Source organism: Urocampus carinirostris, chromosome 17 (assembly GCF_059441175.1).
Source record: "Urocampus carinirostris isolate Australia breed hairy pipefish chromosome 17, RoL_Ucar_1.0, whole genome shotgun sequence".
In the NCBI taxonomy this organism is placed as follows: Eukaryota; Metazoa; Chordata; class Actinopteri; order Syngnathiformes; family Syngnathidae; genus Urocampus; species Urocampus carinirostris.
Window position 1 is genome coordinate 2,666,745 of NC_142365.1, and position 27,368 is coordinate 2,694,112.

At 42.6% G+C, this 27,368-nt stretch overlaps 1 protein-coding gene and 1 non-coding gene across 3 annotated transcripts; one reads left to right on the forward strand and one right to left on the reverse strand.

Annotated features, from left to right (window-relative positions):
• Nucleotides 1-1,966: 1,966 nt before the first annotated feature.
• On the forward strand, nucleotides 1,967-27,368 carry macroh2a1 (macroH2A.1 histone). Of its 2 annotated transcripts, none has more exons than XM_088320738.1 (9): nucleotides 1,967-2,235; nucleotides 3,422-3,630; nucleotides 3,749-3,855; nucleotides 7,979-8,170; nucleotides 9,302-9,406; nucleotides 12,687-12,786; nucleotides 18,213-18,302; nucleotides 21,844-22,018; nucleotides 25,028-27,368. In XM_088320738.1, exons 2-9 carry the CDS (start codon nucleotides 3,459-3,461, stop codon nucleotides 25,191-25,193), a joined length of 1,107 nt encoding a protein of 368 aa, XP_088176864.1. In that variant the 5' UTR covers nucleotides 1,967-2,235; nucleotides 3,422-3,458; the 3' UTR covers nucleotides 25,194-27,368. The 2 variants fall into 2 exon arrangements, with proteins under 2 accessions (XP_088176864.1, XP_088176865.1); XM_088320739.1 differs by lacking the exon at nucleotides 12,687-12,786 and adding an exon at nucleotides 15,870-15,960.
• Nucleotides 13,983-14,167, reverse strand: LOC148348941 (U2 spliceosomal RNA). The gene has a single exon (XR_015847466.1). It is a non-coding gene; the product is annotated as a U2 spliceosomal RNA (small nuclear RNA).

Sequence of the window (27,368 nt, forward strand, 5' to 3'; positions counted from 1 at the left end):
TGTTCTATCGTGTGGCCCCCGAGTCAAAATGAGCTTGACACCCCTGTTTTAATCAGTATATTACCAACAATAATTGAATGCAGAAAATGAATTCATAATTTGAATAAGAAAATGTATTATTCTACTTGGTATTTTTCCCTTCTACAGTGAACGTCCAAGCTACTTCATTTTTGAACTTTTTTTATGATAAACCTCATTCATGTCGAGCAACAAAATGTTAATGAACAATATTTATGATATTACGAAACACATGTGTAACGGGTGTGATAATAACTTTTGTTTTCTTGAAATTCCTGCTGAAATATGTTGTATAGTTCCTGTATAAGTGTCCTGCATTGATGATTCCAACAGTGCCACCTGCTGGTATGGGGTAAGGTTTGGTTTGGCTTTAGACTTTGTGACAGGAAGGTGGGGGGTTTTGGCAGTCTACAACGAGCTGCCAACGGTAAGACACGATCTTTTGGTGCTCCGCAAAAAGTTAATTTTTAACATTAAAACCACAGCTGACAAATCTCTCAACATGCACAGTAATGTGATTGATGTTGTCAAGCTGTTTGGATTGATTTTCGTTTTGTTTCCGTCGCCTTTTATGTTAGTTTTGCCGGACGTTGCATGTTGTGCTAAAATGCTAATTCCCCTTATAGATCAAAGAGATCAAAGCCAGCAGAGAAGGCTAACCACGTGTTGTGACTCAATTATTTGCAGGTAAATTGTACCCGTTTTTATACTCATTATTGTTATTATTTCTATTTTCTCATATATGTAACGGGTGTAATAATAACTTTTGTTTTATTGAAATTCCTGCTGAAATATGTGTATAGTTTTTTGGTAAGTGTCCTGCAATGATGAGTCCAACAGTGCCACCTGCTGGTATGGGGTAGGGTTTGGTTTTGGCTTCTGACATGTGACCGGTCGGCGGGGTTTTGTTGGCAGTCTACAGAGCCAGCTGCCAACGGTAAGACACATCTTTTGGTGCTCTACAAAAAAAGTTAATTTTAAACATTAAAACCACAGCTGACAAATCTCTCAACATGCACCGTAATGTGATTGATGTTGTCAAGCTGTTTGGATTGATTTTCGTTTTGTTTCTGTCGCCTTTTATGTTAGTTTTGCCGGACGTTGCATGTTGTGCTAAAATGCTAATTCCCCTTATAGAGATCAAAGCCAGCAGAGAAGCTTACCACGTGTTGTGTTGTGAATCATTCATTTGCAGGTAAATTGTACCCGTTTTTATACTCATTAGTGTTATTATTTCTATTTTCTCATATATATAAAAAAGATGATGTTGGTTGAAATTCAGACTAAAGAAAAATATGTTGAATTCATTGTAAACATTAAAAAAACACTATACGATCTCTTGTTAAAAGTATCTTGTTAAAATGGATGTAAAAATGTATTGTGATCAGGGTTGGGTAGGGTTACTTTAACTGGATTACTTTCAATTACTTTTGGATTACTCCAATACCAAATATGCTAATAAAATACAAAATAAACTAAATATGAATCAAATGATGACTCACAACACGTGGTAAGCTTTCTCTCCTGGCTTTGATCTCCGGCAAAACGAACATCAAATGCGACAGAAACAAAATGAAAAGAAATCCAAACAACTTGCCGACATCATTTTTGCCATTCCATGTATTCCGTTACTGCCCAAGCTTGCACAAAATGTAGTTATTTTATTCATATTTAGTTTCTTTTGTATTTTATTAGCATATTTGATATTGGAGTAATCCAAAAGTAATCCAGTTAAAGTAACCCTACCCAACCCTGATTGTGATGGTTGATATTCTAAAATGTATTTTATATAAACTGAAAAGAAACCTCTTTGATATATTTAAGGCAGTCTAACAGCGAGCTGTCAACGAGACCCTAGAGATCAAAGCCAGCAGAGAAGCTTACCATGTGTTGTGACTCATTCATTTGCAGCAACTATAATAAAAACCTCATCATCCAGTCTAGTGTGAATGTGGATTTTTGGTGGGACAGGTACACCGCGGTTACACATGTACAATATAACATGTTGAACTACATAAATAAACACGTTTGAAAAAAATATGGTAAGATTATTTTGTATTTTGGAAGGGAAAATACGACAGTTTGTAAGGGCATGGAGCCGTCGCTATGGATTGTGGGAGTCGAGCGAGGCGAGAGACGGCGACTCAAACCAGATTTGCTCTCCGTAGCCCGGGACATATTGGACGCCTTTGTCGCTTGTTTTTACCCCGATACCACGTAAGTACGACGCGGTTGTTACCAGTCGACCTTCACGTCGTCACGGTTATTTCTGTCTTTTTGGTATTTACGAGCGAGCGAAGGCACGGGGGGAGGCGGCCGACGCCGCAGCTGACGCCGTGTTGCTAACCTCCGCCTGCCCGCCTGTCGCTCGCTTTCCCCCCGCTCCAAAATGGAGCCGGCGTCGGTGTTCGACAGCACGAAACGTCGTCATTATGGCGACAAAAACACATTTTTAATTCCTTCGAGTCTCCCGAAACGGAAGGTCGTCGTTTGGATCAGGAAACTTGCTTTGGAATAATGGCTAATTGCTGCAATAAATGGCACGCCTCGTCCAAATGAATGCGACCATAATAACCGTTGAATTTCCTCTGCAAGAAATGCATATACACCCAAACAGCACATTTGTGCCTAATATTGCATTTATTTAAAGGGACAGTGTGTAATGTTTAGTGCCTCTTAGTGGTACCATACCTGTCGCGCTCCAGGGCTCCATGCCCTTACAAATTGTCGTATTTTCCCCCCAAAAATAAGGGTGTTTTTCGAGCACGTCCAAGAGATCCAGGAACTTGAATGAGCTGACTAAAGGGAAATGGCATCAGACAGTAACCAGGTTCCAAATTCCGTACAGCTCCTTTAATATCATCCTTTTTTTTGTTTGTTTGCAGTGTTACCTTGACACTCCCACAGCGTAAAATGTAAAATTGATATCGTGTTAAAATTGGAATCCTTTCAACTTTCAATCATTTTTTTCCACACTGTCTTAACTCGGGGCAGCACGGCGGCGCAGTGGTTAGCGCGTGTGCGGCACAGTTCTAAGGTCTTGGGGACCTCCTGTGTGGGTTCAAATTCAGCTACCGGACTTCCTGTGCGGAGTTTGTATGTTCTCCCCATGCTTGCGTGGGTTTCCTCCTGGCACTCCGGTTTCCTCCCACATTCCAAAGACATGCATTTCAGGTGGATTGCGCGGTCCAAATTCTCCCTAGGTGTCAATGATTGGCTGGCAACCAGTTCAGGGTGTCCCTTGCCCACTGCCCGATGATTGCTGGGATGGGCTCCTGCACCCCCGCGACCCTACTGAGGATAAGCGGTGCAGCTAATAAGACTTTCTCAACTCTCCCTGTCTGCATTTGCACTCCATTTGTACTCCAATGCTTGAATACTGTCTCACCTTCCCCCCCTGTAGGTGTACCCCGGTAGCGCCGCCAGACCCGCTGTGAAGCATGTCGAGTCGAGGGGGCAAGAAGAAGTTGACCAAAACGTCGCGCTCCACCAAAGCCGGCGTCATCTTCCCGGTGGGCCGCATGCTACGCTATATCAAGCGCGGCCTGCCCAAATATCGCATCGGGGTGGGCGCGCCCGTCTACCTGGCGGCCGTCCTTGAGTACCTGACTGGTCAGTTGGTTTTGTGATCTGTTCTTAACATGTTAAGACCGTGGAGCTTCAGTATCAACGTACTGCTAAATGTCGGACGTGTGACGAGACTCGCGTGAATTCTTTTCTCCCGTGGCAGCCGAGATCCTGGAACTGGCAGGAAACGCGGCCCGGGACAACAAGAAAGGCCGCGTCACGCCGAGACACATCCTGCTGGCCATCGCCAACGACGAAGAGCTAAACCAGGTAGTCCTTTTTGGATTATAGTCATTTACTGTAAATTCCGGACTATAGAACGCACCTGATTATAAGCCGCACCCGCCACATTTTAAGAGGAAAAACCGATTTTGTACTTACACAAGCCGCACCTGTATATAAGCCGCATGAGAACCCAAACCTGACTTTAAGTCCCCCGATTGAAACTGAATGTCCTTCATTAAGGTACACAGTCCAAAAATCACAGCCGGCAAAATGAACGGAAAATGATACCAGTACTTAAGGTTTGACGCAGACCTGCAGAGTGCGGGTCTCGCTTAAAGTAATCCAAGGTAAAAAGTGTACATTTCCAAATGTAAGGGTGGGAAAAATATATATCCACTATTGTCCGCCGCGTCCACAAACAGGTCTGTCTGTTCCTCACCTTTACCCCACGTTTGTTCCGCCCCCTCCTTTTTCATTCGCCCGTGCAAAACATATCATAATAAGTGTCTAAAATAAATACAAATAAATACATTCCAAAAATATACAGTTACAAATACATATTATACATGGGTTACACATATTTACAAAGAAAGACGGTACACCGAGAGAGTTTTCAAAGCTTTAATAATAATAATATAACTTTCATCCCAAACGGTGCCTGTGACAGGGCAGTTAATGGTAGCAACATGCTAGCAACACGCTCGCAGTAAACGGATCTTGTAAAAAAAACATACCGTACTTGTAAAAATCACGGTAAACCGTCCTGATCTTCCTCCTTAGAACTGAAGCCATCAAAGTCGTCTTCCTCAGTGTCGGAAAGAAACGTTGTCATAGAGACGTCGTCCCACGCTCCCTTGTTCCAAAACACGCTAGCAACACGCTCGCAACACAGTAAACGAGTTTGGTTAAAAAAAACATACCGTACTTGTAAAAATCACGGTAAACCGTCCTCATCTTCCTCATGTGCTGCGTCATGTGCCTTTCTTTTTGCATTTGCATGATGAGAGTATGTTTACGCTAATTTAATTCATGCACAAGCCAAGAAGTTTCAGTCTTCCTCGGCGCATATATTCCACTGGTCTAAATCTTACCTTTTGTACTCGAGCGCTGCTGGCGGCCTATAGAAAAAATATTATAAATTGCCCGCATCACTGAATAAGCCGCAGGGTTGAAAGTTTGGGGAAAAAAGTAGCGGCTTATAGTCCGGAATTTACGGTACAATCTTATATATAGCGATACAGTCTGAATACAAACTTCAGCAATACCTGAGTGTAGCTCCTATGCTGTTAGACAGAGGAAAGAAAAGCTACTGGACTTGTTCTAGGTTTGAGGAGTGCTAATATTTATTTTGTTAAATATGTTTCATTTTGGGCAGCATGGCGGGGCATTGGTTAGCGCGTGTGTGGCACAGTTCTGAGGTCATGAGATCGAATCTTCCTGTGTGGAGTTTGCATGATTTCCCCGTGGGTTGCGTGGGTTTCCTCCAGGCACTTCGGATGCCTCCCACATTCCATGCATGTCAGATCAATTGGCCGGTCCAAATTGTCCCTAGGTGTGAATGAGAGAGTGACTTGTCCCTGTGTGCCCTGCGACTGGCTGGGAACCAGTTCAGGGTGTCCCCTGCCCACTGCCTGAAGACAGCAGAGATGGGCTCCAGCACCACCGCGACCCTACTGAAGACAAGCTGTGCAGATGATGGATGGGTGGATGTATTATTTATTTTTCAGTTTGATAGCCGGTCATCTACTCTCATTTCGTTGTTCACCTATTTTTAGTAGCAAAATTTACGTTTATCTGCACTGATAGGGTTTACAATTAACAATCCATCTATTTTGTGTCAGAATAAGTTACACAGTAATACACTTTGAATTTCAATGACAGTTCAAATGAATGACATTAAATAAGCAAAGAAAACACAATTCCAATGTTTTCCAGTTCAGGGGATCCCAAATGCATGGATCGGTAACTGGCTCCATCTAGTGTTAAAACTGAGAACTGCAACAAATTTGAGCTCAAGCGCCATGTGCGGGCCATATTCAACTATATTTTCAGAATTTGCTGCAGGCCAATAAAAACTGACCCGCGGGCCGTAGTTTGGAAATCCCTGTGCTACACTAAAGGGCATCCGTTCGTGCTCGTTTGGATGACTTTGGTGGGAGGAACAACAATCGGACGTTTTATAAGCATCGACGAAGGGGGAGTGGTCTTTGGTGACAACTAGAAATTCAAGAAGACGACCTGCGTACATTCTGGTACGGCAAGGGGAAGCAGCGAGTGCAGATGACAAAGCCGCGGAAGAGTTCACGTAGTGCCTCACTTTAAAAGAAAACAAAAATGATGATGTATAAAAATGTTTGTTTACCTTACAGCAACTTTAATTTTAAGTGTACAGTAAGTAGTTACGAATAGACATTCTCTTGATTGTCACTCTTCATGTATCCCCCCCACTCCTGCACCTCCTTTACATTAGCAACTTGCAAAGTGCTCATTATAATCTTGCCTTTTATTTCCTGGATGTCCACCTATTCAACTTATTACTTTATTTGTTTTGTTTAACGACTGTTTCAATGTGTTTCACTGATCCATAAGACGTGTTTTATATCTATCGAGTGTTAATTTGGATGCTTTTGGGAGGTCAGGAATGGGCCAATTCGTTTTTAGTATCGTTATTTATTATTATGATTTCGTATCGGGAAAATCGGCCGGTTACATGAGCGTTTTGAGCTATGAGCACAATCCTGGAAGGAATTAAGCTCGTAAGAAGAGGTATCATTGTACAGAAAACGGGAGCTCAGGAAGAGACACGAGGGATCAGAGTGGCACCAAAATAAGACACATTTTTTAATAATATTTCTTTTAATCTTGCCTTTTGCAGAAGTCTGGCGCAATCATGACAAAAGTTGACTACAGCCCCTTTTTATCCTCCAAAAACGTGCAATTAGAACCATATACCGGGTAGGTTATCGAGATCATACTAATATTTTATTCCTGCTGTCCAAATGATTAAAATTAGATGATTTAGTAAAAATGTTTCTCTGCACAACTGCTATTTAAGGTCAACAAAAACATAGTGCCAGAAGACATCCATAACTTATTCATTCGGAAAGAAGAAAATTATAACTTAAGGGGCTGTCGTAAATTCATAATCCCAAAGGTGAGAACCACCAGGAAAAGGATGTGTGTGTCTGTGTGTGGAGTCAAACTTTGGAACGATTTACAAGACGAGATCAAACAATGTCCAACTATTGACTTGTTCAAATTTAAATACAAAAAAAAAACATTCCTGGCGGAATACAGAGATGAAGAAAATCGGGCATGAGTGATGCGAGAGTAGTGCGTCTAGAAATGTGGTTAACTTTGTGTTTTTGTCTCTGCTGTTATATCATAACTGTTATTATTAATATTTTTACAATTGTTGTGTATTTAATAGGGAAGATGAAGGGGTAGGGAATATAAGCATTTGATTTTGACTACCCCTTTTCGAACATATTATGTCATATTTGGGGGCGGCAGTAGCTCAGGAGGTAGAGCGCTCGTCTTGGGATCAAAGGATCCCAGTTCGAATCCCGGCTCGTCCGTGTTACATGTCGAAGTGTCCTTGGGTAAGACACTGAACCCCGAATACCCCCAATAAGCAGGTTAGCCTCTTACATGGCTGCAATACAAGGCTGCTATTGGGAAATGTGGAGCACAATGTAAAGCGCTTTGCGAAGTCATTGACTTGAAAAGCGCTATATAAATGCAGATCATTTCATTTCATTCATATTACTTTGTTGTTGAGTTATTGTTTATGTTATGTTTTTATTGTTCGAATAAAGTTTTCATTCATTCATTCAATCAACATTTATATATAATCATTATAGTTTTACCCTTTTCTTTACGGGGGATGGATTAAAACGCCTGAGCTCCTGTACTCCCCCCAAGCCGTAGTTTGCCCGCCCCTGTCATAAGCTATCTTTCCAGAAGGAATGTGTCCATAGATTCGGACTTGTTTTTATGCAATCGTGTACCAAAAATAATGACATAAAACACAAAATGTCTATTGTGAAACTTTTCTAGACTAATTACAGATGCCCGAAATACTATATAAGGATGTTTTGGGGCTGTAATTTGTCAGATTATGGTTTCACATCATGGAAAAGACCTGTGCCCGTCTCCCTCGCTTTAGCTCCTGAAGGGCGTGACCATCGCAGCGGGCGGTGTCCTGCCCAACATCCACCCCGAGCTCCTGGCCAAGAAAAGGGGTGCCAAAGGCAAAATGGAGACACCCCTGTCGCCCGCCCCGGAGAAGAAAATCAAGCCGGCCAAGAAGGCCCCCGCTAAGAAGTTCGGTGGCAAGAAGGGTGCCGGCAAAGCTAAGGTAGGCAGTGTTCTGGTCTGCCCACGTCCCTGCGTCCTAGACGCATCATTTTTGCTGGAGACGCATTGTGTCAAATCAACGTGCGTCCCCGGGACGCAACTTTTTTGACACCAAATTGTCATTATTACCCGATTACTTTTTTTTTTAACAAAGATTTACCGCACTCCAAACTTTTAGTCAGGCAGATCCGCCATTGTTGTTTTGGTCTCGCGCCGATCTCGGCAAACGAGATCTCGTTACTTCGAGATGACGTCATTGTTTTGGTGGTTGTCGAATGAAAGAGAAGTATGCCTCCGTAAAAACAGTTGGTATTAGGTGAAAATCAACACAACATTGGTAATTTCTTCAGCGTCGGTAATAAGTCGAAACATAATACAGAAAGTGGTAACAACGGCAATAATTCCGGCACGAAAAAACGGCGGAGAAATTCTTCAGAAGAACGATTCGACGAAAGATAAAAAGAATACTCCGAGCAAGAAAAGGACTTTTCTGCCTAAATGGACTCAATTATATTCCTGGTTACGCTATGAGGAGGATGATAATGGAGGCTACATGTTCTGTGATGCGTGCACCCAGCGTGACAAAAAAACTAGATCTCATAAATCAAGTCGCAATACAAACTTTCAGAAAAGCACATTGGATCGGTACAACGACAATGAAAACCACAAATTAGCTATGGAAATTCCGTTGCTGCAATTGGACCTTGAGAAGGCATTACAACTGTGGCGGGACAGCAAAGCACGAAGAATATATGAACTGAAAAATCTGAAGTGATTAAAACTGCATGAATATATAGACTAATATTTCAGCAATATTATTTTGTATAATGTACAATATTTTTGTGAACTGAAAAATCTGAAGTGATAACTGCTTTGTATTACCAATTAAGTGTGATGATAAAAAAAACGGAATGAATATATAGATTTATACTATATATTTGTCGCCGATTTACAATTTCAACCTCGATAAGACTAATATTTGGGGAGCCATAAATCTCTGTTGGGACCCATAGATATTTGAGCATGCGAGTCCCCGGGACCCATCACTTTTCACAGGCCAAATGAACACTGGGTAGGAAGGACCGCGGCATGGCAGCCGTCTCCCGCTAACCTAAACCTTTTCCGTCTTCAGAAACAGGGCGAATCTAGCAAGACGGCGTCAGCGGACAGCACCACCGAAGGTTCTCCGGATAGCTTCACCGTTTTGTCCAGCAAGAGCCTCTTCCTAGGTCAAAAAGTCAGTGGCCACTCAATGTCCTTACTCGCTTTCTTAACACGGTTAAAATGGCGTCTGGTTTCGTTTAATCGCACCTTACAGGAAAATTGCTCGAAAATACTTTTCCAGATGGACTTGATTCCTGCAACCAATGTTGGGCTTGTTACTGAAAAAGAGTTACTTGTCACAGTTACTTCATTGAAAAAGTAATTCCGTTACCCTGATTACTCTGAAAGTAACTATTGAGTTACAAATTACAAACATACTTGCATTGAAGCCGACTCCCTAAAACTAATTTTAAACAGCTTCATACTAAAAAAAACAAGAGAAAACATGTACACCAACCTGTGGAAGCAGTGAATCCATTATATTTCTTTGCTTGTGCAATCTTGGGTGCTTATGAACCTACACTTAGTTGTGACACTCCATTTCTATTTTCTCTATGGGCTTCAAACCACTCTAATTTGCCTCTCCATTTCTGGATTCTGTCTAAGACAGTTTCTTTTTTTCTCCAGGCACAGTGCCAAAATCATATTACAAATAAAAAGATAAAAAGAAAGAAATTCAGCACACTTTACCGTCAATTCTGTGCTCACGTTTGCTTGATTGATGGGTGGTTCCTGTATAAGCTACGCCCCCGCCCCATGCGCCGTCTACCATTCGCTACTGGTGACACACGGCTAAATATGCACATTTAAACTGACCCCTTGTTTCAGTATTTCATTTTATAGGTTGAAATACGACTTAAATGCTAGTATATACGGTAGGGGGTATATCTCCATGAGGAGAAATTCAGTGTCCTCGTACTGCGTTGTAACAACCGTAAAGTTACGAAATTTTATGTTATGTGTTCTAAAACTGCCTGCAAGTGCTTTTGTGAGCGCTTTGGCCATGACTTGATAACATTTTCTACAAAATGACAGGACACACAGTTTAGCACTGTAAAAAGTTAACAGAGGTGCTTGAACTGGTTTGGGCTTGATATATTTTGGCCGCTAACCCAAAAATGGAAGTTACTGACATTTAAGTTGGTAATAAAGTAATGTACGTTTGTCGTCATTAAGTGTTATTTAGAATTTTCAATCGTGCATATTTGGAGTTGATTTGAAAACAAAAGACACAAGTATTCTTGCGATTCCTTTTTGCATAATATTGCTAAAAATATCCGTAGTTAAGAGAGTATTTTCACTGCCAAACATAGTTATTTACACACAGTTTGACACCCTATAATGTGCATGTTTCGCTTGTGTATCTTCTGTAGTTGGCTCGCTCATTGCATTATTTTCTGGCAAAAATCTCAGATTGTTCTCAATTTAAAAAGGAGAAAAATGACCATTCGGTCACCGTGCTACACACATGCTAAGACTAACCCGATGTCCTACCAAGGATGTGGTCTGGGCCACAAATACAGGTTCAACTGATGCCTTGACGTCTCATCTCATCTCATTAGCTGCACCGCTTATCCTCAGTAGGGTCGCGGGGGTGCTGGAGCCCATCCCAGCAATCATCGGACAGTGGGCAGGAGACACCGTGAACTGGTTGCCAGACAATTTCAGGGCACACAGGGACAGACAACTCGCTCGCTCATTCACACCTAGGGACAATTTGGACCGACCAATCCACCTGAAATGCATGTCTTTGGAATGTGGGAGGAAACCGGAGTGCCCGGAGGAAACCCACGCAAGCACGGGGAGAACATACAAACTCCGCACAGTAAGTCCGGTAGCTGGATTTGAACCCACACAGGAGGTCCCCAAGACCTTAGAACTGTGCCGCACACGCGCTAACCACTGCGCCGCCGTGCTGCCCTTTTCTTATTTGATTTATTTTCAGATCGGATCCTATATCCGTTTTAATTCAGTTGTCTGAAAAATTAGTATTTCTGGACTCTGGTTGGATAAAAGATAAAAAGTAGTGCCTCATCATGTACATCAGGAGTCTCCAATGTGGTACCAGCTAAGAACACCCAGGTAGCCTGCGGACAAGTTCTGAAAAAGCGTAACGCATTATTTAGGTGGAATAGTTTTGAGAGCGTGGTGGTGGAGAGGGACTTCATGCTTGTCCTAGTGTTTTCAATCGTTAGTGCCGCATGAAAATGGTGGAAGTGAGAAAATACCTGTTTGGAGTCCAAACGCCAGCCCGAACCCCAAGAAAAATGAAGTGCATCTAAGAAATGCATGAACTTGCACAGGCATCATAAGGAGCTTGACAGAGGCTGCAATGATTTTGCAAAACAGGAGATGGACGCCAAGAGGAAAAAAGGTCTAAATTCTGGACAGTTCTTTTAACCCTGGAAAAGCCACAGGTCCTAATTTTCCAAAGAAGAAAGTGGTTCCTGAGTTCCTCCTGGTTAAATAGACTCAGTTAACCACTATAAAACCAGAAGAACATATCTAGTCACTGTTGTTTCACTTTATCAGGTGAGCCAAATTTAACCTCCTTAGACCCGAGATTCTTGTTAGCTGTGCATTTATATCCACGCATGTCGTTGGCAGATCTTAGGAGATTAAACATAATTTGTGGTTCTAGAAGGCAAATAAGAACCATTACCGGTAAATGAGAAACAAAGACATCTCATCTCATCTCATTAGCTGCACCGCTTATCTTCAGTAGGGTCGCGGGGGTGCTGGAGCCCATCCCAGCAATCAGCGGGCAGGGGACACCCTGAACTGGTTGCCAGCCAATTGCAGGGCACACAGGGACAGACAACTCGCTCTTTCATATACACCTTGGGACAATTTGGACTGGCCAATCCACCTGAAATGCATGTCTTTGGAATGTGGGAGGAAACCGGAGTGCCCGGAGGAAACCCACGCAAGCACGGGGAGAACATACAAACTCCGCACAGGAAGTCCGGTAGCTGGATTTGAATCCACACAGGAGGTTCCCAAGACCTTAGAACTGTGCCGCACACGCGCTAACCACTGTGCCGCCGTGCTGCCCGAAACAAAGACATATTTTTTATAATCTTTTGTAAGAAATAGTAACTTTCCCATTAAAAAAACAAAAAACAAAACATTGAATCTTTTTCTAAAGTAAAACTGCTCCCGGTGCAAGAATCAATCCCGCATATCCAGTTTAAATATTTAGATAGGAAAAAACACGAAATTGATGCGACACACTCAGGGGGCTAGCGAAACGAGATGCAAATGAATAAAAAGTCAAGGTATCATTTGAGCCTCAGCTCTGGTCCATCTGCTTTTAACAGCTTTGCTTTCTTCCTTCTTGCTCTTCCTCGGCATGACCCTTCCTCCTCCTCCTCCTCCTCCTCCTCTTCCCCCTACTCCTGGCACCTCCACAGCTCAACCTCATCCACAGCGAGGTCAGTAACTTGGCTGGCTTTGACGTGGAGGGGGTCATCAACCCCACCAACGCCGAACTTGAGCTAAAAGATGATCTAGGTGAGAGATCCTCCTCCCACCCTTCCCTACCTGACCCTTCCCAACCCTCGAAGCGCTAAAGCCTGGTCTTTGCACCTCAACGGGGCCTAGTTTTTTTCTATACCTACCCTTTAAGTTCTTCTGGACTTTCGGCCTGACAGAAAGTGTGTCGACCGTCTGCTCACCTTGTCAGGGGCCAACATATTATGTCATTTCCGGACTACAAGGCGCACCCAGGAACCCCAAATTGGCCCAAAAATTTGAACGTGTGCCTTATAAATCGGTGCTCTTTATACGCAAACAAAATTGGAATCGGTTGTCATATTTGTGCAATTATTGATCAGTCGATAATTCAATCGCTGACCGCAATTGCATAACAATGGACCCGAATAGCAACGGTAAGAGCACCGAATCCAGGCCGCCAGGGGTAGGGCCCCTTGTTTAGGATTGCAAAAGACGGTATTTAATGGGAATTTGACCCGGATTGTGCCAGGGAAAGCGTCGGATCTTATCCACTAGACGAATGGTTCTCAACTGGTCTGGCTTCTGGACTAGCCCGAATCGATAAATAAAATTCCACTTCTCAGATGTACTGAAGAAAATTTTATATAGTTTAGTATATTGCAGTGTTCTCGTTTGCCCGCGTCCCTGCGTCCTAAACGCATCATTTTTGCTGGCGACGCATAGTGTCAAATCAACTTTTTTGACACCAAATTGTCATTATTACCCGATTACTTTTTTTACCGCACTCCAATCTTTTTGTCAGGCAGATCCGCCATTGTTGTTTTGGTCTCGCGGTTCGAGTTTTCGCCGATCTCGGCAGACGAGATCTCCTTTCAAGATTACGTCATTGTTGTGGTGCTTGTCGTCGAGTGAAAGAGAAGTATGCCTCTGATAAAACAATTAGTATTAGGCGCAAATCAACACAAAATTTGTAATTTCTTCAGTGTCAGTAATTCGAAACATAATGCAGAGAGTGATAAGAACGGCATTAATTCCGGCACGAAAAAACGGCGGAGAAATTCTTCAGAAGATTGCGGAGGCAAGGAAAACACGTGTGGGGGTTTGGGGTTTTTAAGGGTTATTGTTCTATCTTCGTTATTCATTATCCGTTATCGGTCAGTTCATAATGTGCTACAAAGCCTAGGAGCCGGGACACTTACTCTCAGCCAAGAGGCCAAGCTAAGGTCCTAGCCCTAAAGCCTTGCTGCGATCATTGCGAATGCACCGTTCCCGGAGGTACTGCAATACCGGGCCGGTGCGTGGAGTGGACAGAGCAAGCTCTTATTCCATCTCCGGATTGCAAAAATCAAAGATCAACACATGCCATTAGAGTCTGAAACCCACGGAATGATCATGGTATCTCCCCTGCCGGGCAAATCCTAATTAATAGGAAAACGATTCGACGAAAGAAAGTAAACAAAAGAAAACTCCTAGCAAGAAAAGGACTTTTCTGCCAAAATGGACTCAATTATATTCCTGGTTACGCTATGAGAAGGATGATAATGGATTGGACCTTGAGAAGGCACTACAACTGTGGCGGGACAGCAAACCAAACTGAAAAATCTGAAGTGATAACTCCTTTTTTATTACCAATTAACTGTGATGATTAAAACTGCATGAATATATAGACTAATATTTCAGCAATATTATTTTGTTTAATGTACAATATTGTTGTGAACTGAAAAATATGAAGTGATAACTGCTTTGTATTACCAATAAACCGTAATGATTAAAACTGAATGAATATATAGATTTATATTATATATTTGTCGCCGATTTACAATTTCAATATAACACTAAATTTTGGGGACCCATAGATCTCTGTTGGGACTCATAGATTTTTGAGCATGTGAGTCCCCGGGACCCATCACTTTTCACAGCTCAAATAAACACTGTATTGTCATTATTAATAAACGCAACAAATCTCCAGTGCTCAATAAGCAGCATCTTTAATGAAATCCAAAGCCCTCGGCTTTAGTGGCTTTGTCTCCATGACTATAAAATCCCTATCTCATATGTTCTCCATTCTATCGCCGTTTATCCATGTGCAACATGTGTAAACAAACCTTACGTGCTTTTCTATTGTGTGTAAAATGTTAACTTGCAAGTTGAAACGATCCTTGGTCATTTTGTATTTTAGCTTTATTTTACAGAGGCAAAAAAAAAAAAAAACGGGTCAGTGACCCACCAGTTGAGAAACACTGCACTAGACGACCAGGGATACAGATGACACATGAAAAGGCATTTGGTCTTCTTACGTTAACACGAAACCAGATATGTTAGAACTTAGTAGGAAGAAGGTTGTTTTCCGGCAGTAGCTCAGGAGGTAGAGCGCTCGTTTTGGGATCAAGAGATCGCAGTTCGAATCCCGGCTCCTCCGTGTTACATGTGGAAGTGTCCTTGGGTAAGACACTGAACCCCTAATGCCCCCAATAAGCAGGTTTGTGCCTTACATGGCTGCACTTCCGCTATTGGGAAATGTGAAGCACATCGTAAAGCGCTTTGGGAAGTCTTCATTGACTTTCATTTTTCTCAGCTCAAATGAAGCATTGAAAGGGACAATTATTTTGAAAATGTGCAGCCATGCGTTTCTTTCTTTCAGAATGAGCAAATTACTTCTCACAATGCCTTTCTCGTCATACAGTTCAGAATGTCTTGCACTCCCAAGACTTTGCGAGTCAGCTGTTCCACGGACCGATTTCACGTCTGACAATATTCTCGCGGCCCGGCCCAAAAATAAACCCCAACAATTTGGTACCGTGGCTACAAGTAGCGTGACGATGAGATATGACCAAATGCCTTTTCGTTTGTCGTCTGTATCCCTCGTGGTCTAATTGATAGAATCCTGCCCACTACATTTCGCGCTGCGATCCGGGTTTGATTCCCATTGCATCTAAGGTTACGCATTGAAATCCAATTGTGATCATCGATAGGCTCCAACGTATTTGCCCAAAAGCCTATTTTTGGGGTTGCGCCTTATAGTGTGGAAATTCCTTTGGAATTCTGACTGAGCGAGATTCCCGCCGTGTTGTGATTGTCCAGTCGGTGTGGCATGGTCGCCATGTTGTTTCACCGCCGTGTTGTTTGTGGTTCATCCATAGTTGCAAGTTGTTCAAGCCGACATTTCCATAGTGGAGAGCGACGCTGTCGTTCACCCGACCAACTCTTCGCTCTATACGGGCGGTGAAGTAGGTAAAGGAACCGGGCTGCCGAGCGCTCTTCCCCAAGCTGCTGCTCCTGCTGCTAATGGCTACCTTTCCTTGCTTAATTCGATCAAAACCGACCTTGGGATCTGAGGCTGGATTTACAATGATAGTCCAAGCGGCCAATTCTTATTTATTGCCTACTTCTCCAAAGAATATTTCAACATTGCGTTTTATCACCGAAACCACATCATGGGGTGTGTCATTTGAGCTGCCCTTAAAAGGTTGAATATAAAATGGTGAAAGTAAGAAGAGGGCTATTTCAAGTATAGTCGAAACGCTAACCCAAACTTCCAAGAAAGATGAAAGGAGATTTTATTCGAGCGCCTCAAAAAAACGCACGTACTTGCAAACGCAAGGCTATGATCATGAATTTAACCTCCTAAGACAGGGGGCGGGAACATATAGCTTGCGAGCCCTATATGGCTCTTTTCATGGGCACATATGGCTCCGTGATGAAATGATTCGTCCGTAGCGTTCCAATTCTGGTAAGCTCCATGACGGGTTTGGTGCATGCATAGACAAAGCTGCCCTATTAATACCTACTATTGGGTCCATTATATAAAAGGCAGCGTTTTACTTACAATTTCTAGTCAAGGTGGCACACCGACACAGTACCTTTTTACTGTACATCGCTAAAGAATCCTTTGTATGGAAGCTCATTTAATAATATATATTCACTGTTGAGACTTTATCATGAAAAACCCACACAACAAACTGTAATCACCCAGAACAATTTGATTGTGTGAGCAGAGCTATGGTACACATCACGCCCCCCTCTCACATACGTCCACTGCGCTGAAGGAAAATAACATCAACTTTTCGCTTGCAGTTATTTGTGACATATGTAGAGAAAATTGCTTTGAAATATATTGACATGGTTCAGAATCTAATGTGGTGGTTACTGAATAGTCCAGCAAGGTAGTGCTCACAGTTTCCATACACTTTTAGGAAAACTGCAACCCTTGTTCACAGTATCGACACCTTACCTTTTTAGTATACATTCCGCTGATCCCGGTTGAATTTCTTTTTTTAGCGCATCTTTAATTTAGGATAAATCAACCAAGAAATAAACCAATGCCAGGGAGAGTCATAATCTATTTTTTTCTTTGTGTAGTACAGTGTTCTGGTTTGCCTGCGTCCTAGACGCATCATTTTTGCTGGGGATGCATAGTCTCAAATCAACAGGCGTCCCCGGGACGCAACTTTTTGACACAAAATTGTCATTATTACCAGATTACATTTTTTTTAAACAAAGATTTACCGCACTCCAAACTTTTCGTCAGGCAGATCCAGCAGATGTTGTTTTGGTCTCGCGGTTCGAGTTTTCGTCTGCACGCCGATCTCGAGTTGTGTGGTGAAAAGTCCGTCTCTTTTTAGAGAACCGGCTTTTTCGGCTCAACTCATTCAAGAGAGCCGGCTCTCCAACGGCTCACTTGCTTTGATGCATTATATTACGAATGATGATGTTGTATAAAGAAGTTAAGAAAAAAAGGAAGTATTAAAGGAGAAAATGAAAAAAGACAGGTTTGTGGTTATCTCTTTAATCGGTATATTACCAACAATAATTTGATGCAGAACATGAATTAATAATTTGATAATTAAAACTGAATGAATATATAGATATGTATGATATATTTGTCGTCGATTTACAATTTCAACCTGGATAAGACTAAATTTTGGGGACCCATAGATCTTTGTTGGGACCCATAGATTTTTGAGCATGCGAGTCCCCGGGACCCATCACTTTTCACAGCTCAAATAAACACTGGGAGTATTTTTAACTTTCTCCCATTGATTTCGCATTTGCGGTTTTGCCCAAAGACTTGATGTTTTTCCCGGGATCGTCTCTTGAACCGCAAAGCTTAAATTCAGCCTCAGAGCACGGAGGCTCGTTTTAACAGAATACGGGTCGGATGGCGACCATCTTGCTTGTTTTGCTTCCGGGCGCCTCATTACCTTTAGTCCGTTTGTGCCCGTCTTGTGTGTGGATTCCATATCAGCGCATCTCTCTCTCTCGGATATGAGTACCGGGAATAAAACACAAGCTCCTCCGGTGACTACTTGGAGCTCACAAATCCCAAAGAGGCAACGTCAGATGATTGACAGCATCCCGCTTCCGTATCCGTCCACCCGCCCGCATGACCTCTGCCGCTTCCGCCGCTTTTGCCTCTACCTCTGTTTTCGGTGCCTTTTTCAAACCTGGCGAGAACATTTACGATGGCATTTCCCTCCCTGCAGGTTCCGCACTGGAAAAGAAGGGCGGCAAGGAGTTGGTAGAAGCTGTGCTGGAAATGAAGAAGAAAAACGGTCCCCTGGATGTAGCGGGAGGTGAGTGGCTTGGTCGAGCGGGAACGTCCATTATCTTTATTCGTGTCTGGTAAGCTGAATCTTTAGCAGAAACTCAAAATAAGGAGAGAAGAGATGCAACTTGCAACAAAATGAGAGCTTTTAATTTCTTGTTTCTGTTTTGATTTTACCTTCAAAGTTACCCCCCCCAAAAAAACAGCAACGGTATCCTAAGAAATCTCCTTTGCAATTATCCAATATTAAAAACGGAATCAACGTGCCTGTTATCTTTTAATTGCATATGCAGGTAACATCAGACTTACGAACACGGCCTTCAGAATGCTATTTCTTCTGCCAATGCTCTGTGTTTTCCCCAGCAAATGATATTTTTTCAATTCAATGTCCATAGTAGCAGCCTGGCAACAAGTTTGACCTCTTGGGCGGCCAGCCGGCACAGCAATTTACCACTACGTTCAGCAACTTTACAATGGATTTATGACCCGTTGTTTGTCACTGATCATGGTCATAAATTGGATGTTACCTGTACTAGAAGTTATATTTGCGAGTCTTTTTTGTACTGTCGCCCAGGGTTGGGTAGGGTTACTTTAACTTGATTACTTTCAATGACTTTTGGACTACTCCAATACCAAATATGCTAATAAAAGACAAAAGAAACTAAATATGAATAAAATGATGACTCACATCACGTTGTAAGCTTTCTGTCCTGGCTTTGATCTCTTTGATCTCCGGCAAAACAAGCATAAAATGCCACAGAAACAAATTGAAAATAAATGCAAATAGCTTGCCAACATCATTTTTGCCGTTCCATGTGTTCCGTTACTCCCCAAGCCTGCACAAAATTGAGTCATTTTATTCCTATTTAGTTTCTTTTGTCTTTTATTAGCATATTTGGTATTGGAGTCATCCAAAAGTCATTGAAAGTAATCAAGTTCAAGTAACCCTACCCAACCCTGCTGTGGCCCTTGTAGCTTCCATTTATTTTTTGAGTGGCCTCTAGGGAATTATACCTCATCATACGCCATCTATATATCGGATTCATTGATCTGAAGGCCGCCTTTGACACCGTCTGCCACTCTTCACTGTGGAACATCCTCCAAGCTCTCAGAGCACCACCCAAGATCATAGCCCTGTTCAAGCTGCTCTACAGCAACACAGAGAGCTGTGTCCGTATCAACGGCATTGACTCCGACTGGTTTGCTATCTCCAGCGGCGTTCGCCAAGGCTGTGTGGCTGCTCCCGACCTTTTTAATTGCATCATCGACCATCTGATGTTCAGGGTTAGTGAGCGCATCCCCGGAGTGTCTTTCGGCAACTACCACCTGACTGACCTGGAGTATGCTGACGACACCATCATTCTCAGCACTTCCTACAGCCAGCTGAGAGACGCTCTGGGCATTTACAGCGAAGAGGCAGCGCGGCTTGGCCTGCAAGTGAGTTGGACGAAAACCAAGTTCATGTATGTCGGTGATGGACCAGATCCACCTCCCATCCAAATTGGTAGCGACATCGTAGAGCCTGTCAAGAGCTTTGTATATCTGGGGTCCATGGTGACAGACAATGGGGACCTAAAACCAGAGATTCTCCGCAGAAGAGCCCTGGCAGCATCTGCTCTGCAGTCTCTCTGGAAACCACTCTGGCGGCACCAGACCATCGCACGCAAGACGAAGCTCCGCATTTACAACCTCGCCGTACTCCCTATCCTGCTTTATGGCTCAGAAACATGGCCCCTGAACGACACCCTGGCCACAAGAATCGATGGTTTTGATAGCAGGGCTCTCAGAACCATCGAGAACATCAGGTGGCCCCAGCGAGTCTCCAATAAAGAGCTCAGAGCCCGCACGTGCCAGCCCCAAGCATCTTCCTTGGTCGCACAACGCCGCACCCGCTGGTTTGGCCATGTCCTTCGTCTACCACCAGACCATCCGACACGAGCCATTCTCCAGTTTGACCCAAAGGCCGCAGGCTGGAGACGACCACGAGGGAAACCCCGCACTCGATGGCTCGACGTCGTTGCGGGCGACCTCCAACAACACGGAGTTGCCGTAGAGGATGCAGAACAGCTGGCACAAGACCGCCAGCATTGGAAAAACCTGGTTCATCTGGTCGGCTCAACGCACAGGGACGGGACCCCCCGACCTTCGCTGGAGCAATAACTAACTAACTAACTAACTCTAGGGAATTAACGTATGGATACCTCTGCTTTGAATCATTAATTTGCCATTTATGTAAAAAAACAATGTTGATTTGAATGGTAAGCAAAAATACATGAACTATCCTTAAAGCGTGCATTAAAAAAATACTCATAGGTCAAAAAAATGTGTGTTTATTTTCCATAATATGAAACTCACCTAGAGGGATCTGACATGATTTTCCGCCGTCTTGCTGCTAAGAGTAGCCCCAAAAATAAAGTCTGGGTAAATTAAGAAAAATGGTGGTGTAGTTTGGTGACTTTGAGTCTCTGCTGTATATATTATCCCTTGTACTTTGACGCACTCATTTTTGGTTGCACTTTTTAACCCGCAGAGCCATAAAAGCAGAAATATATCTACTTTTTGAGAGACACACCATATATTTAAGGACCCCATTTAATAAAACCACCAAACCCGCTCTCCAAACAAGCTAATTCTTCAGCGCATTTTATACCACAGTGTGATGTTTGGTGATTTGATCAAATCTATGAAATAAGAATTATGCAGGTGTCCTACATCAATAGAAATACAGTAATCCCTTGGTTGTCGCGGTTAATGGGGACCAAGACCACCCGCGAAAACTGAAAATCCGCGAAGTAGCGGCGCCCCTTCAAAAATGCTTAAAAAAACGTATACAGGTATACAGTAAACCCCCCCTGTATACAGTACACCATATAGAATACGGGTAGAGAGAGAGTGAAATTCATGTTATAACAAAAAAAAACAAACAACTGTAAAATATGTTGTATGTACACGCAATAGGACTGCGGCGAAACCACTACAAACCATTCAGTATGATTGTATTAACCGCTCTCAACCACATGCAGCCATCGCAGTTTATTTCGCTTGTTAACACTACCGGTTACATATTGAAAATAAAAACAGTGAAAATGTGATATTTGATGAGTTTTTGTGAAGCGTCGCCGAGTTCCTCCATGATAAACCGAGCGCCACATAAGAAGGGGGTGAGGTGGGAGGAGTTAAAGGAGGGGGGGTGAGCGAAGCGGTAACTCACCATGACTAAGCATTGTGTCAGGGCCTCCCCCTCCCCTTCACAATAAGAGTGTCCACACCGTGTCCTCAGTTGACATAAGCTCGCGCTCAATGGCGTCAAGTCAATAAATGCTTTTATTAAGAAGGTAAGGTATATTTTTTAGACCCGTGAAGCTCTGAACCGCAAACTAGCGAGGTTCCACTGTATATCACTTCAAATACGTCTCCCTAGCGCAGCTACTTAAGAGTGTTGAGGGGCATTATAGTGACATCTAGCGGTCAAATATTACACAGATAAATTCAAAACGAGTTATTTTTCTAACTGTCTGAAATTCCCGTTGCTGAAAACGATCTCTTTTCATTCTTCGTTCCTTCCTCAGCCGTGTTGACTGCCGGCTTCGGCCTCCCGGCCAAGTACGTGATCCACTGCAACAGTCCGGCGTGGGGCTCGGACAAATGCGAGGAGATGCTGGAAAAGACGGTGAAAAACTGCCTGGCGCTGGCCGACGAGAAGAAACTCAAGTCCGTGGCCTTCCCGTCTATCGGCAGCGGAAGGTAACGGCGCCGATAAACCCCGTAAAAATAGTCTCTTGGTTAACCCCTTCTCGTTCCTGTCGAGTTGGCCTCAAATCCCAATCTGAGACTTACTAAAAGTCCATTGAATGCTCTTCTTGGAGACACACACAAATAGAAGGTTTTCGTTCTTGGGGAATGACATGCCAACCAATAGAAGTCCTCATTTTTGCTGCATTTAATTGAATGCAAGAACGATTAGCCTAGCTTCATTGTTGCGTATGTGTAAGCTAAGTGTGTGGTCCTCCTCCCAGCACGATGGGCATGGGCAGTCAGTTTTTTCGGTACAATTATTCTTTCAGATATAATTTCCCCCTATGTTCTGCTCTGAAAATGCTGGTCTACTCGTGATCCCAAGAGCCAAGAAGAAATTCGCAGGTTCTCCATTCGGGCCCCGATGCTGTGGAATGCTCTTCCCCCTGAAATTCGATCTGCAACCTCAATAGAAATCTAAGCTTAAATCTAGCCAGCTCACAAAAATCAGGGCTCGAAATTGCTAATTAAGAAGCGAATTAAGTCAAAGTTATAGTGCATGAAGGTAAAAATACACGGGTTCCCCTGACCCTGTTTTCTGAATGCGGTACTTTGAAGTCAATGTCGAAGTCGAACAAAGTTGAGTAAAGTCCGTAGAGTTTTTTGAGAACCGGCTTCTTCGGCTCGGCTCACTAAAGAGAACCGGCTCTTTTGGGTCCCAAACGGCTCTTCGGGTTGTTTTTGCTTCTTTAATCCCTACACGACCAAATATTATGTAAAATTATGCACAAAATGACTTAAAGGAAGGGGGAATAGAACAAAAAAGAAAAAAAATACCAAAATGATAAAGTAGTGAAAAGCTGAGAAAAAAGAAACAAAAGGAAGAGAAAAAAGAAGGAACATTTCAGAAAAAAAGCCTGAAGAATAAAAAGAAACAAAGGAAAAAAGGTAAATAGAGAACAAAAAGAAAAAAGTAACAGCTAGGAAAAAATAAACACAATGAGATTTTTTGAAGGAATAAAAAAAAAAGGAAAAAACAGCGAAAAAGAAGAAAAAGTTTGTGTTGCATTCAAATAATTTCCAATTATACCAAGTCAATCTTGTTGCCAACATTGTACTTCCACTAAAAAATGTGATTAAATACAGTTCTGTATCGCGGAACCGACTAAATAAGCCCCCAAAATGTTAGTATTATGCGACAAGATACCAGGAAAAAAAAGAAATGGAAATCTTGTCAAAGAATTGTTGTAAAAACAAACGACGTTTGTAGGCCGTACTACCTTTGCAATAATACATGAGTCAATTCATTCAAAAGTGAAAAATAATTTTGCATTGCTGAAAACTCTGCAAAATGTCAAGTTTTGGACATGTTTGATAATGACTTAGTTGCCACACTTGGGATTGCCGTTGCTCACTGTTGTTTCAAGCGTTGCTCACCGACTTTGTGTGAACGCTCAGACCCCTGCAAAATTACAGGGAACATTGCATATGACTAACCTATATTTTATCTTGCTAATATGTGTATCATTTGCCCTCATGTAGGTTTTAGATGAGGGGATGGTGTCATAATAGTCTTTAGTTTGCAATAATCTTTAATTAAGCGCTTTGGGAAGTCTTCATTGTCTTGAAAAGCGCTATATAAATGCAGATCATTTCATTTCATCTTTGAGACTCTTTTGAATAAGGGCCAAACAAATAAACATGACTTGACTTGACTTGAAGTATTAGAAATAGATAAATAAAAAACAGACATGGCGTAGTAATAGTGTTTCTGCTAACCAAAAAGTGTAAACACTCCTGAACGGTGTTGGATGATCCTAAATCAATTGAAGTGAAATAAAAATTTTTAAAAAACACATTTGACTAACAAGACTCTCTGTATGCGCACGACCCCCAAAGCTCTGTACCTAAAATGGCCCCTAGCAGTCACCGTTGCAGCCAGCTCACGCAAATTGAGTCAGGTTGATGGCAAAATGGTAAATGGTCTGCATTTCTATAGCGCTTTTCAAGTCAATGAAGACCTTCCAAAGCGCTTTACAATGTGCTTATCACATTCTCTTAAGGCAACTACCTACTTATTGGCGGCATTCGGGATTCAGTGTCTTATCCAAGGACACTTTGACATATAACACGGAAGAGCCAGGAATTTATCACAAAAAGCCGGTCTCAAAGGACTTCTCAGGTGACAATGACAGCATCCCCTGATCTGAAACCGACATGCGGGCAAGGAAAAACTCAATAGCTCGACATGAGCAAGGAAACTGTGGGGGTCAGATGCATCGACATTTCGTTCTGTATACACGTGTACTAGAATGACAATAAAGTAGATCTGAATCTGAATCTGAATCTGAATGAGCACAAGTGGTCATCACCCTTCCAGGATCACCAGGCCAAACTAGTAGTTGCATTGAGTAACCATACACAAAACATCAATGACAAAAAAAAACATTTCAAAAGTCAAAATTGTCCAAGAATTCATGACAGCAAGGACGCAGCCTCCCATTTCTACCGGCTGGTCGAGTCAGACGTTGACATGCTTCAGGTCCAGACGCTGGTCCGCTGACTCCTCTATACGAACCTTCTTCTTTTCACCACTAGTCAGGCAGCTTGAAAGAAAAATATGAGGTGGTTATCAATCATAAGCTATAAAGTAGAAGTGTCTCTTAAGTCTAGACAAAAAACTTCCACTGAGGTTGCAGATGATATCTCCAGAGGTAGAGCATTCAGCAGTACTGAGGCCTGGACAGAGAACACCCTTGCACCTTCAGACTTCTTCTTGGTTCTGGGAGTCACAAGTTGACCGGCATTTTATGAGTTGAGGCTCCGTGCAGGAACATGGATAAAAATCAAATCGGAGAGATAAGAGGTGGCAAGACCATGCAAGTTAGGAAGCCGGCGCAAGTTAGGTAATAGAGGAGCGATACGCTCAAACTTTCTTGTCTAGACACGTGGAGACCGGAGAGCGACACGTTACGGTCATCGAGTCGAGAAACGATAAACGATGACCTCTCCTTCCAGGAACGGCTTTCCCAAACAGACCGCGGCCCAAGTGATCCTGAAGGCCATCTCCAGCTACTTCGTGTCCACCATGTCGTCCACCATCAAGACGGTTTACTTCGTCCTCTTCGATAGCGAGAGCATCGGCATCTACGTGCAGGAAATGGCCAAACTGGAGGCCAGTTAGGAGCCATCTTTCTAAATGGGCCGGGAACTTCTTTTTGGCGTTGGGTTTTTATCTGGTTTTGTGTTCCTAAAAAAAAGATCTCATGGCTACCGTATTTTCCGCGTCATAAGGCGCACCGGGTTATAGGGCGCACCCCCAAAAAATAGTTTTTGGTCCTATATTTTCCATACATAAGGCGCACCGGATTATAAGGCGCTACAATGGGAACGTGGACAAAACAGTCAGATAGTTCAGTCCAACTTATTACCCCCTTAACATTCCCAAAGCTTGCAAAGAAGCAAATAATTGTCTCAGACATGTACGGAAACAGTGTCCGTACGATGTCACCAAACAAACATTTCTTAGTTTCCATTTTATTTTTTGCTGGCAACTGTGTGGACAGCAAAGTAAGAATTTTATTGTGCAGGGAAACGGGGTTCTTTACTGTGCATATGACAATAAACACTTTGAATTGAATTGAGTTTAAAAATAGACTCATCACAGAAACATCAAGATCGTTCTAAAACAAGATACCGGGAAAATATAAAGCCGCATAGCTCACCTAAGTTCTCTTGCAGCCATCACGTTCAATAATGATACGTAACCATGGTCTTCTTACAACCGTGAGTGTAGTAAATCCAGGAGAGTCAAATATTTACAAATACAGAATAGTAAAAAATGTTTTCTCTATGCCGTAGTGCAACCCAACGTGTGATTTACATTCATCTTTTTCGGCCAATTGCGGGCTTTGTTTCGGCCCTTTAGCCTATGCGAGCCTGTAAATGATAAAAAGGATCCGCCCCCTTTACCTCCGAATAACTTTAGCCAATAGTGACTGATTCAAATGATGATTGACACATTGGTTAGGAAATGAAACGCCGGTATATAAATCCCAGCATACACCGCGGACGACTTCGCCTTCGGGGGAAAATCCAGTCGGCGGATGCTTGCCTTAGTTGCGAGACTTTGCGACTTAGTATCGATCCATATATAAGGCGCACTGTATTATAAGGCGCATGGTCAGCTTTTGAAAAAAAATAAAGGCTTTTGGGTGCGCCTTATAGTGTGGAAAATACGGTAACTGTTTTTTTCAGGCAAAAAGTCCTGCACTGCGCTGACCAGCAGTGACACGAAAACAAAGAGTTGAGTTCTCTGAAACGGGTATGCATGTTGACATCTCAGACACGTAAACACAAAAAAAAAGCCTCTGTCGGGCGTTCGTCTTCGTTTTCGTCTCCGCAGCGCTCGGAATCGTCTTTTTGGTCTGTTTTCTTTACTGTCGAGATTTTCTTTTTGGTGTTTGTTGACGTGGGGCCCTGCAGGGAACATTTTATTTCCTCCCCCCCCAAAAAATAACCTGTATAATCCAATGTATCACTATTTAAGATTTTTTGCAGTTTCTGGAGGCGTGTCGCTATCGATGTTCCTAGATGGAGTATTTGTGGAAAAGTACTAGTCAAGAAGAACCGAGTTGATGATGTTGTATTTTCAGGGTTGGGTAGGGTTACTTTAACTCGATTACTTTCAATGACTTTTGGATGACTCCAATACCAAATATGCTAATAAAAAACAAAAGAAACTAAATAGGAATAAAATTACAAAATTTTGTGCAGGCTTGGGGAGTAACGGAATACATGGAACGGCAAAAATGATGTTGGATTGATTTTCATTTTGTTTCTGTTGCACTTTATGTTCGTTTTGCCGGAGATCAAAGAGATCAAAGCCAAGAGAGAAAGCTTACCACGTGTTGTGAGTCATCATTTGATTCATATTTAGTTTCTTTTGTCTTTTATAAGCATATTTGGTATTGGAGTCATCCAAAAGTCATTGAAAGTAATCCAGTTAAAGTAACCCTACCCAACCCTGTGTATTTTTTGAAGTTGCGCATTTTTAAGAAAGGCTCTACGATTTCAGCCTTTTCATCATGCGAATCGTGCTCCTCGTTTAGCCGCAAAAACAAACAATCAGAGGGATTTCAAACGGGAGGTGTCGTAACTTCTGTAGCCGTTTGGTGGCGCACTTGGATAGGAAATGCCTGCGTCCTCATACTGAATTTGGCTTCTATTGGAAGGATTTTCCACTTTCTTATATTTATTGAGGGGACGTGCTTTCTCTACTCTGTACATTTTCTGACTTCACGCAAAAAAAAACAAAACAATCTGTACCTACTCTGATAATAAAGTATTCAAAATTTGA

Coding starts and splice junctions, on each gene's coding strand:
- macroh2a1 (XM_088320738.1), top strand. CDS start 3,459: ATGTCGAGTCGAGGGGGCAAGAAGAAGTTGACCAAAACGTCGCGCTCC. Junction 9,407..12,686: donor GCCTCTTCCTAGGTCAAAAA/GTCAGTGGCCAC, acceptor GCACCTCCACAG/CTCAACCTCATCCACAGCGA. Junction 12,787..18,212: donor TGAGCTAAAAGATGATCTAG/GTGAGAGATCCT, acceptor CCCTCCCTGCAG/GTTCCGCACTGGAAAAGAAG.